The sequence below is a fragment of the Atractosteus spatula genome, chromosome 16 (assembly GCF_055471065.1).
Source record: "Atractosteus spatula isolate fAtrSpa1 chromosome 16, fAtrSpa1.hap1, whole genome shotgun sequence".
In the NCBI taxonomy this organism is placed as follows: domain Eukaryota; kingdom Metazoa; phylum Chordata; class Actinopteri; order Semionotiformes; family Lepisosteidae; genus Atractosteus; species Atractosteus spatula.
The window spans coordinates 5,661,053-5,673,168 of record NC_142721.1 but is presented as its reverse complement, the minus strand read 5'-3'; the positions used below and the strand labels follow the sequence as shown (position 1 = coordinate 5,673,168).

Here is a 12,116-nt window from a genome sequence, read left to right as displayed (position 1 = left end):
CATCTGAGTCCAGGGCTCGGAGCGCCTGGCGTTGTTACCCTGGTTTTTACTCCATGTTCCTGTTCCGGATCCCGTTCCGGATTTTAGCCCTGTTTGTCTCGTCTCGGATAGATCTCCCAGTTCCTGGACCCTGGACTGCGCCCCGGATTCCCCCTTGGACTGTTTGGACTCTTTTGCCTTCGCCACGCCACCAGAGCACCGGATCACCGTCGTCACGCCCTCCTCTCTGTCTGCCCGTCCTGATCCTCTACGTGTTTTCCCTGTTGTCCTTTTCCACTTACTTCCAGATTATACCGTCTGCATAGGGTCCTGAACTACGCTTCACAGGAGCCTGGAAATGCTCTGAACAGCTGTTACAAGCAGGAATGTCATTGGCATGTCGTATCTGTACAGGGTCTCAAAAAGCATCTAAGAACAGAGATTACAGATTGCATGCAATGACTTCAGATTTAGTGTGGGCAGAAGAATATGTTTTTGCAACTGAGACTCCTCTTAAGCCACACTTCTTAAATTCAGATTTTGAGGCAGACAGAAACTAATAATTTGGTGTAACTGGAACGAGAGCATTGTGCATATGACCATAGAGCCTTACTGGGGGCCATACCGGCTTTTACATAAAGGTTATGCCAGAATATCAACAGAAAGCAGCTTTTGGTTGCGTGTGTGATATGGAAATTGAATTTGCCTTTGTTGTTCCTAAGGGAATTTGTCCTGCACATCAAGAACTCATAAACATATGACAATAATCCAATAAAACAGTATGATACCATTATACAAAACAACATCTAACAACATTGCTCAACCAGAACTTAATCCCGCACCATAAGATAAAAAACAGGCAATTAGCTCGTAAAGTGTCTAAAACAACAACAACAATAATAATATTAAGATCCCTACTTGCAAATAATCTTTTCATTGTTCAACATTTGAATGCTTTATGTACCGTATGAATGAAGTACTCTTTCTTAGCCTTTATACTGTATGTGGAATCCGGTACTGTACCTCCTCCCAGAGGGTATGCCTCAGCTCATTCAACCACATAGGAACCAGCTGAAGCTAATAAAGTGTATAAAATAATAAAATATATTACATTTGATACAATTTATATATAGTATATATTTTGTTTGCATTGAAAAAGATACAAAATATAGGTTTAAACATTCATGTTCCATTCTTTATTTTTTAAATAATATGATCAATTGAACAGTATGCATTAATCTAATAAAACACAGCTCGTCTTGTACAAAGCAAGAAACAGAATACATCTTTAATTCAATTTAATTGAGCTCAAAATACTTTATTCACCCCAAGGTAGCAATTTAATCTTTAAGACAAAACTGGAATATACCAAAATATGATTTCTATTTGGGTGAAAAGTTCAAACTAATGGAACTGGGACAATGACAGTGTCCTTTTTCTCACTGGACTGCTTGTTTGAGAGACGACAGTCTCTTGGACATTGATGAACCCCTGCTGGATATCATACAGTACCTGTCGAAGAGTGAAGCCTGCAGCAATTGTGTAAGGACTGGATCCACTCATCCAGAACTGGTCAACAATTTCTTTTAAAATGCTAACTGAACAGAATCCAAGTTCAATGTGATACTGATGAAAGCAGCTCTATGAAGCTCAAATCGAGTGTCCTGCTTTGTTGCTATGATAAAAACACAGCTGACATATTCTCCAAGAAGTGACAGCACCACCAATATCAGCACCACCTTGACATTTTTCAATTGTAAAATGGTAAATTTACGAAGTGACTACGTCGTCATGCTGATAAAATGCCATGTTCCTACTGTTATGATCCTATTGCTATCCAATCAGATGGAATAACATTCAAGACTTTAAAGATGTTTACATTGCGTAAAACAAGACACTGGAAGCGATTTATTACTGTGCTCATCATTGTTAGTCTCTTAACAACGGAATAAAAAATAAGATTAAGATAAATTAACGATAACCTGGGGTTTCACGCAGACGCAGACACGAGCCCTTGCATTCACCATTACAAAGCCACATGGACAACCCTGTACTGTTGTCATGAAAAATGTGGGGAGATTTTTATGATGTATAGTAGCGGTAGCTCTTTACAAACTTGCCGAGCGTTTCATCACGAAACAAAGACAGAGAGACAGACGGGAATTCAGAAACAAAAATGTTCTGAAAGCCGTCATTTAAAAAAAAAAAGAAATGTTTTAAATGCTGTTAAGGCACTGTACTTGCTACACCAATGAACAATAAAAATAATAACACAGATGACACTACTCGTTTGTAACTACATCGACTATTAAACATTCTCACACCCGAAGAAGGCTCCACGGCCGAAACGTTGCGTTTTCTTTCTTCTCTCCTCAGCACGGAATAGACCTATTACCTGTTCCTTATTACACGTTATTACTACAAACGGTTGGTAAGAGACTGAATAAACGCGCTTATGTTATTACCTTATTATATTATTTCACAAGCGCACATTGAGGGCTGGGCGGCCGACGAGCACGTGTGAACTGCGACAGGAAGTTGGAATCGCGAGGTCGCCGTTTGGCGTTTAAAGGGTTTGACTGTGAGCAGAAATACCGGTAAGACGTCAAAGTCCAAATGTAAAGGTTTGATGGTGTTGATTGAACTAAAAAAAAAAATCACCAAAGAGTCCCAACTCAGTTTTATTTGATAGATAAATCATGATAAGTTCTCAGTTTTTTTCACAACGAAGAAATAAATAATATCTACGGAAAACGTCGAGGAAGAACGAGCTTCTTATTTTATGTTTAGGTTGTTGTATTTCTCAATCGGCAGCGTAGGATGGTGATCGTTATGTGTGCAACTTGATCACTTTTTCATTACCAACGTAGTGATCGTGAAGTTGAAGTCACTTTTGATTCGTTTTATCTACGCTTTAGTGGTGGTGCTACGACATACAGTGAGGTGAGCGTAGATCGTACATTGCTTCTAGGTTTCCAGTTGGAGATTTATTAAATGTTAAGTTTCTAATTATTAGTACATGAAGCGGTTTAACACAATTCGCTGAGGTAATGTAACGCATTTCCACTACAGTTATATTTACTTTTAATATTTGTTTTTATTTAAAACCATAGTATACGTGTTGTTGAACTTAAAATATTGTAGATTACAGTGCAACCACCGAGCTGTATCGCTGTACGGTAAATACCAGCAGGACTAAACTAATCTAGGCATCTCTTCAGACAGCCAAACATGGAAGAACAGACTAACTTTGTGCAACTTGTGAGTCAGAATAAATTGACTGCCAACCCAGACGTGGACTGTTCTCAAACAAACCAATGTCAGAAAAATCAGGAAATCGTTTTCAAAGAAGGGACATACTCCATTGCAAAGCAGGCGTCCTCAGATATCTATGTTGACAGCACATCGTCCAAGCAGTCTGCATCACCGTCATCTTGTGGAGAGGGTGCCAGCGTTTGTGCCAGGCTGGGCAGTGGCCGTGAGATGGAGGCAGTTGGTGTCAGTTATGGGTTTCACAGTGCACGTCAACCTGACTTCCAGCCTGCATCCTCGCTGCTGCGTCTCCCTCCTTACTCTGACCTCCTGCACTCTCGGACCAAGTCTTCGCAGTGCCATCCAACAGTGGTGTCTCAACTGGGCACCGGCACTAACCCCTGCTCCAGGGGAACATGGTCTGTAGATGAGGCCAGTCAGTTTGGAGCGATGTCTGTAAGTATTACTGAAAGGAACCCAACACTGGACCTTGAGTGTCCCCAGCTTGCGGCTTTCCTGGGTCCGTTTTTAAATGTATTTAAAACTAGGCCATCAGGAATGGACGTTGGATAAGCAAATGTATTTGAGAGTTTTGGAAATTCAGTTTAAAAATGTTGTCCCAGTAATACAGTGCCTCTAATAGATTTTCTTAAAGAGAATTTGCTGAAAATTATTTTACTTGTGAAAATTTAAGAGCAGTGCCAGAAGCAAAAGGTAAACTATATGTTTAGGTGTACTTTGCTGAATGTGTCTAGCGTTTTCACTGTTCCACTGTGTTGTTTAAATCAAGGCAGAAGTGATGGAGGCTGTTGCCAGTATTACATCTGACAGCACAGAGGAGGCTTCTTATGATATGCAGCTATATGAGAAGTTTTTTCCTCAACAAGAAATTGCAGCAGAACAAAGATCCCTAGGTATTGTGGACAATCAACCGGTAGGTCCTATGCTTTAAACAGACTTTAAAGAAATGAAAACAAACAAATATCTCAATATAATGAGTTTATGTGGTGTGATCCTCTTCTAATAAATTGCATTCTGCAGGATAATTTTAAATGGTTTATACAGTAAATGAGGTCAGATAAATTGTAACCATAATGAAACAATCCATTCAGCTCTTGAGAACACGTTACAACATTGTTCTTTACACTTACAGAGTAACCTACTGTACGTTGAGTGGATTGGAGAAAATATTGCAATACGGGGACTAATAAAAACATTCCCTTAACTTTGTAACATAAAGGGTTGTTGCATTTTCATTATTGTTAATATTGTTGTTTAAAATTGCTACACGCATACTGTATTATAAACACACTGCTTGCTTAACATTACACTGTAATGTAAACAAGTTCTCAGAGAGATTATTTCTGTCATCTGCATTGTGAAGATGCTCACCCAGCCAGTGCCATCTATTCTCAAACCATTTGACCACCCAAGAGAGCAGGGGCACAGTCTGTGCCAGGTGAGTTTCTGACACCTTTAAAGTCAACATGCTTCACTTACATAAGTTTATGAAGAGCTGCTTTAGCCAGATCTGGCATAACCTGTTTTCACAATGATGATTTCTTAGCTGTGCTTTTTTACAATGAATATCACTGAAGTGCTCATATATTTAACTTTAGTCTGTGTTGTTTTAAAAGCCATTAAGAATGTCAAAAAAAGAATATAATTAATAACTGAAAGTGTTGCTTATCGTAAAAATCCTGGAGTGGAGTTGAGTTGTATACAAAATATGGGATTTATTTAGACCCAATAAGGTTCACATCCTTAATTGTTAAATAAGAAAAAATAAAATAAGCACAATATTTAGATATTGCTTAATAATATAGTGTGGCTTTGAATATAAACAGTACTAAGGTAACATACAGGAAGGTCATTTCATTAACTCGTTTTGATCATTAGCAGCAATAGTTGTACTTCAGTGGTAATGTCTTCAATGAATGTGTGTCTAAATTGATTGTGGGTGTGACTTTTATTTTTTGGATCAGAAAGGTCTTTGAAATTGTAGGAGACAGTGTAGTGGTTAATGATGTAGAAGTTAATTCTTAAGACCTATACAGTAGCTGTGACTTTGCTATATTTATAGGCTGGTCACAAAAGATCTCAAGCATCAGATAAACAAGGCTTTACAAAGTATATGAATGGAACAGAATAAATATAAAATCTGCACTTTCATGACATGTATTTATTAAGAATAGAGTAACTTATAATACATGATGTCATAACCATTGTATTGCTAAGTTATTTCTTAAAATGGTAGTGCTGTAGTTTTTGTGTAACCCAAAGGGAGGACCGCAGCTGGTGGTTGTAAACAGCTGTAACCAGGGGCAGATGAACTCCTTACATGGTGTGGAGCACTCTCACACCATACCCTACCCAGAACCTCAGGCGCACACTCCCTTCCTGACCGACACAGCTGGAAAAGGTCATCACCTCTCAAAACCCTTTTGTTGTTCCCCAAACTGATACCACTTTCAAAAACCTAATAGGCAAATTATGAATGATGAATGAAACATGATTATATTTATTAACTTCATCTACTTTATCTTAAGCTATATTTTATATGTATTCTGTGTACCTGCATGTGCAAAAATATATGCAGCATATATTGATACAAATATATAATGTATAAAAAGTACAAAGGATTTAAATGCATCATACAAAGATTTTACGATTGTGTTAGGAGCTCACCTTTAGTTTTCTAATGTACAGCCCCTAAAGATTCAGGCAACAGCAAGTGCCCACTTCTTCTCTGTGATAGAAAATAAAATGATCCTTTAGCTTTACTTTTGTTCTTTTTTGCTCATCCAGCAGTTTCAGCACCTTTGGGAAGGGTGCCTACCAATGCCGTACAGACGTCATGCCTGAACATACCACAGGTAGGCCCAAAAGCCAACACGCACATTTATTTGAAGACCTGTGTAAAACTGTGTACATAAAACAAATGCATGGATCTGAAGATTTTGTAATGAATTATTGAAATCATTGACCTCCATAGCAATAGGAAGATCTGGCTTCAAATTACAGGAGAGCTCTGTTGGCAGCAGGCTTGTTTCTCTTTATGTTCCAGAAGCATTCCAGCGACGTTCCTCTTCTGAGGGTGGGTCCTCCCTTCACTCAGCCACTCTTGTTTGGGGCTGGCCATCCTGTCCCCAGACCACCACAAGAATTCCTGCATCCCGGCTGTATGGTGCCTCCACCTGTAAACAGTGGCTTTGGATACAATCTTCTGCCAACCTCCTACTTCCCACAGGTACTGCAAATAAGGTTCATACAACGGCTCTTGCTTGGGTGCGGTGTGAAGTGCTGTAAATAATCAGATGCATCTTGTACAGTATACAGTATGTGGTATTAAATTTGTTCTGTCATTTTTAGCAACTTGATTTTCACTATATCCTAATCATTTTCAGATGTATTTTAGATGGTCTGTTCCCCTACAGAAAAAGGTCCAAACTTTGCATCAAATGATTCAGAGTATTTTAACTCCAGATAAAACTGTGATACAGTATATGGACATAGTTTGAATGTCACCCTCTATAAATAAATTCCTATATTTGTATTTCAAAGGAATTATACTTGAATTGAAAACACAGCTACTGTAGAATTACATCACTGTCTTTACAGCACATCAGTTATGGAGAATCTTTTAAAAGATCATCTGTAAATCATTTCATAAATATGTAGAGCTCGGGTTGACATTAAAAAAATATGCCAACACTAGAATAGTTTCTAGACAGCATTGACTTCTCACTCTTCCTTCACATGCAGTAGGGCTCCTACTACTGACACGACTGAGTAATGAAGTACAGTATTTTGATGAAGACGGTCCTTGAAAACACAATCTATGATGGCAGTACACAAAGCCAGAAAAAGTGCAGTGTGTGAGAGAGATCTTTTAGACAGATCTTTAAACAGACTTTAATTAGCAGAGCAGAGACCATTCAAACATTATGTTTATGTTTATGAGTTATGCTGTTAGGCTTAACTGACTTTGTATTGTTTGGATTATTTTACTTTATTGTTATTTTTTTTATACTTGTACATTATAAAATAAGTTTCAGATCAGGTTGCCAGTGGTTCAGCAAAAGTCTGAGCTAATCCATGGAAATTGATTCTATAATTTCATTACCATGCCACACCTTTGACTGAGGTGCATTTTCAGAAGGGTCTTTCATCTCCCAGCCATCAGATGAATTTTGTACAGAAATGTGAATTAGTTGGACACATTTCCCAAGCACTTGTTTGGTAGAGACATTATTAATTGTTACTTTTCATCAAAAGGCCTGTCCTTTTTTCTCGAACACTGTTGGCTTCCTGGCGGACACTTGCACACAAGGCCAGTCTGAAAGACCTCTTATTGGGTAAGAATTAAGCTGAATTATTCCAATATTACCAATAACAACAACAATGATAGAATTTTAAATAATATTAATGCTTTTTTTCTGTTTAATCAGGTTTGCAGGAGCTTCCTGGGATTCTAAATCCAAGAAACCCTGTAACTGTACTAAGTCCCAGTGTCTTAAAATGTAAGCAGCTATTTAAGATTTATAATAAATTATGAAGTCAAAACATATTAAAGAATAATTGCCAGAAAGGACATACATTTTCATCCACATATGGACATTGTAGAATCATAACCCTACCACCGATGGCCAAACGTCTCTTCGGGTCTGAAAAAAAATAAGGTCATATTTAATATACCAAAATTAATCATAAATAATAAATCTCCAGCTTTCCAGATTGCTGTGCTGGACCGAAAAGGGACTTTGTCTCATTTCAAACCCATAGTAATAAATAGAAGGAAGTAAAAATGTCAGAGAACCCAGTACAGTGCAAGTATACTAAGATGAAGACAACATACAGTGCATTACACACCCCGTCTAGTTGCACAAGCGTCCTAGTAATTGGAGGATGTTACCCCACTATCTCACTAAGACGCTTTCTTCTACAATGCTTGCAACTTCTAATGAAGGAGAAGAATGATGTTAGTAAATCTAGATATTACAGTTAATAATAAATATTGGTACTGTCTTCCACAGCTTCTTTGTATATGATACTTTTAAACCCTTGAATGCTACTGTATATGTATTATCTACAATAGAAAACATCCTATTTCCTTGTTTGTTGCAAGAATACATAGATACATTTTATATAAATGACAGAATTACATAAAAGAATATTCATCATCATTAGTAACTAAATGTTTTGGTGTCGATTTATTACAGGTACTGTGACTGCTTTGCTAATGGAGAAATTTGTAGTAACTGCAACTGCATTAACTGCTACAACAATGTAGAACATGAGTCAGAAAGATACAAGGCCATTAAGGTATTTTGTGTGCAGCAAGGAAATGCAGTTTTAACAGCAATGTGCATCTAATTAAAGAAAATAAGGACAAACTGGGAATAAAGAAATTACATATAACAGGCAGAAGATTTCATTTTTATATCTAAATTGCTGATGTTTCAGTCTTGCCCTGTGACGATGTGGTGTCCCATCCAGGGTGTACCCTGCCTTACACCCATTTCTTGCTGGGTTAGTTCCAGTTGCCCTGTAACCCTGAATTGGAAGAAGCAATTAGAAATTGGATGGATGGATGTTTGAATCTGAATAGAATTTCTTTGTGCTATGCTGTTCTCCGATTCTACCATGGCATAAAGTCATAAATATTTAATACAGAGATCTCCAACCCTTGTCCTGGGAGTTCCAATCCAACAAGTCTCAATTAAATCACAATTTTCCAAAGATATGGAATAATTCCATATCTTTATTCCAATATACAGACAAATTCTATTGTGATGAATTGTGATTAAACAGCTAATTTGTTAAATTAAGTAATTTAGAGGTCATTTAGGACTAATATCCTCTTCAGTTTTCAGTAACCAGAGATTCCTTACTTGAACAGACCACTTGGTTAATTCATCAAGCTTACAAGTGTTGCCTATCTTTAAAAACGGGTTGTCTATAAATTGTATTGGGGCTGGCTCTGCATGATCTCCTTGCCCATTATTGTTTTCTCAAGACTTGTCTGGACAGAAATCCTGAAGCGTTTAGGCCAAAGATTGGAAATGGAAAACATGGGGAGATCAAAGGCCGACACAACAAAGGCTGTAACTGCAAGCGCTCTGGGTGCCTTAAGAACTACTGTGAGTGCTATGAGGTGAGAGAGAGATGAAGAATTCAGCAGAGGGTTATTTTTTAATTCGTCTGAAAATTACACATGCTTACTAGATCAGAAAAAGGTCATCTTACAGTATGTTAAGTTCTACTCCAGAAGTATACAGCCAAATTTGGCTGTACACTTTGAAGCATCAGCCAGCATCCATATCACCCTGCAACTCACAAGTGGCGACCCACTGAAGCGAAGCAGGTTGAGCCTGGATGGAAGACCTCCTGGGAAGCTATGGTTGCTGCTAGAAGTGGTGTTAGTGGGATCAGCGGGGGGCGCCCACCTTGTGGTCTGTGTGGGTCCTAATGCCCTGGTATACTGGCGGGGACACTATACTGTAGTGGGCGCCATCTTTCAAATGAGACGTTAAACCAAGGTCCTGACTCTCAGTGGTCATTAATTTATAATTAATTTATGTACATTTATAACCCCTTTTTTTGTACATCGTTATTCTGGGTCCTCTTGTGTATGTTTTTCTTTTGCACGCTGTTTTGTCAAAGTGCTCTGGTTTTCTCTTCTGGGAGAGGGGTGGGAATGGAGTAGTTTTTGTTTTTTTCGGAGGGATTTCTCACTCTTGCTCTGCCACTTGGTCCCCATCAGTATTTGGCTTGAGTTCATCTGAGTTCATCTGAGTTCATCGTTTCCCTTGCGTGTCCCCCGATGCTGCCCTTGATCCGAGATTTCCTCTACAGAAGATACATATAATGTCACATGCCTTTTGTAGCCTCGTGGCAAAAAAACATGGTGCACCTTAATTCAGGAACTGCACATCTCTGATGGAACAGTTAGCATCTTTCAACAATGTTGACGCTGTTAACACTGTTAATGCAGTAAACCTAACAAACCGCGGCCAACTGAAGCTCATCCAGCACCTCTGCTTGATTTACAGTTCCAATCGGCTAATAATTGCCTGGGCTCAAACCAGCTCGTATTCAATATATTGAACTAGAAGATGTAACCTGTCATCTGTGCCAGCATCTTCTTGAATTTTCTTGTATTTTTACAGCATGTACTGAATTGACAAAGTTCCTGAACAGAGGTAAACCAACACGCATTAATACGTCAGCTATTTTCTTGGTATATGCACACATGCTGTGCCTGCTAACTAGCCTTTCTCTTTATGTGTAAAAAATATCATTGTCTAATTACTTTTTTGAAAATGACTTCACTGTACATGTCTTTGTTGCAAATCCTTTTAGGCCAAGATCATGTGCTCAACTACCTGTAAGTGTGTTGGATGCAAAAACTATAAAGATTGTCCTGAACAAAAGATGATGGGGTCAACAGGCTTTGGGGAGAAGATAAATACAAGACCCTACAAAATATCGACAGACATAATAAAGAGGTAGTGTCACCATTCAATAGAATCTTTAAAGGAATTTAAGTCTATAATTTAGTTGTATACATTTATATGGTAATACACTTACTAATCAGAATATTAAAAAGCCATACAACATTAAATGTTGGGTCTCCATGAAAAGGAAACACAGTCTGAACATACTGTGTCATGTACGGCACAAGGTTGATCACCTTCATTTGACATTGTGATATGAGGGTAATGGGATGATTCCAGTAATTTCCAGTGGGGCTGAGATATGGAGAACTCATATAGGGAAGGTGCTGAAAGTCTTTCTTGTTCTCCTCAAGACAGACACACGGTTAACCGAGGGTTCCAAATAACTGCTTTCCAATTCTCTGCTTTTTCAAAAATGATGTTACTGTACATGTCTTTGTTGTAAATCCTTTTAGATCAAGATACATTCAAGATAATGAATGTACTGTAACAATAAGATTGAATAAATCATCAAAAGAAATGCTATTTCTGTAAAACCAGGAATTGCTTTTTTTGGAAAGTGTAAAAATAATACCAAATGTCTTTTTTGGTTACTGCTTATATCTTTGTTAGGTATCCACTTTCATGTGTCACACTTGATGTTGTCCAAGCAACTTGCCGATGTCTCCTTGTTCGAGCCGAGGAAGCAGAAAAGGCCAATTATTCTTTGTATCAAGCTGAGAAAATGATTTTAGAAGAGTTTGGTCAGTGTTTAACGCAAATCATTCAGTCAATGCTAAAATCTGGTAACTTCAATCCCTAGGGATACCATAAAATACCCTTACAACCAAGAACTTTGTTCTTTGTTGTTTGCTCTTAGTTCCTCTGATGCAGGAGTATGTATTTTAGATTTATATTATACAACTATTGATGTATTTTATTTTCTTGAAAGAACATTCCTTGTTCTTTATTTTAAATATTTTGTTCACAATTGAATTTTTTGCACAAATCTTTTTACCACTTTTAGCACGTCTTTATTAAAAACAAATCAGCACACTTTATCTTACATTACCTTAGGCATATTTTATAATTTACTTTATAGTTCATGTGACCATCTTAGCATAAGATAATGTTGTGATTGTTAAAAACACTGCGATGTCTTGTAATATGTAATATATGTGAAACTGCTGTCTAATAAAACATGTGGCGATGGAAAAGTATGACTGTATTGTCAGCAAACTCACATCCAGAGGAAAACTGTACACAGAACCTTTCTCATCATTAGGTATGACAAATAGTTGTAAATATTTGTAAATGTTGTGCTAATTGTTATTGCTTTGGCAATTCTGTAATTCATTGGTCATGTCAAAAAAAGCCCTTTGAATATGAATTTGATCAATTTTAGGTGCAGTAGGAAACTGCATTCTCATTCTAATGCAACTGCAA

General features: G+C 37.7%; 1 protein-coding gene across 1 annotated transcript; it reads left to right on the top strand.

Moving 5' to 3' along the window:
• The first annotated feature begins 3,210 nt into the window (after positions 1–3,210).
• On the top strand, positions 3,211–11,573 carry tesmin (testis expressed metallothionein like protein). The gene is made up of 12 exons (XM_088935247.1): positions 3,211–3,687; positions 4,022–4,165; positions 4,616–4,690; positions 5,515–5,653; positions 6,040–6,107; positions 6,299–6,481; positions 7,510–7,589; positions 7,683–7,754; positions 8,454–8,556; positions 9,251–9,388; positions 10,597–10,742; positions 11,304–11,573. Exons 1-12 carry the CDS (start codon positions 3,211–3,213, stop codon positions 11,491–11,493), a joined length of 1,815 nt encoding a protein of 604 aa, XP_088791373.1. The 3' UTR covers positions 11,494–11,573.
• The last annotated feature ends 543 nt before the right edge of the window (positions 11,574–12,116 follow it).

Bases quoted from the DNA above. Each gene is read 5' to 3' on its own strand.
- tesmin (XM_088935247.1), top strand. From the start codon at position 3,211: ATGGAAGAACAGACTAACTTTGTGCAACTTGTGAGTCAGAATAAATTG. The intron at 6,482-7,509 runs GTACTGCAAATA...TTTCATCAAAAG, and splicing joins CAACCTCCTACTTCCCACAG to GCCTGTCCTTTTTTCTCGAA. The intron at 10,743-11,303 runs GTAGTGTCACCA...TATCTTTGTTAG, and splicing joins TCGACAGACATAATAAAGAG to GTATCCACTTTCATGTGTCA.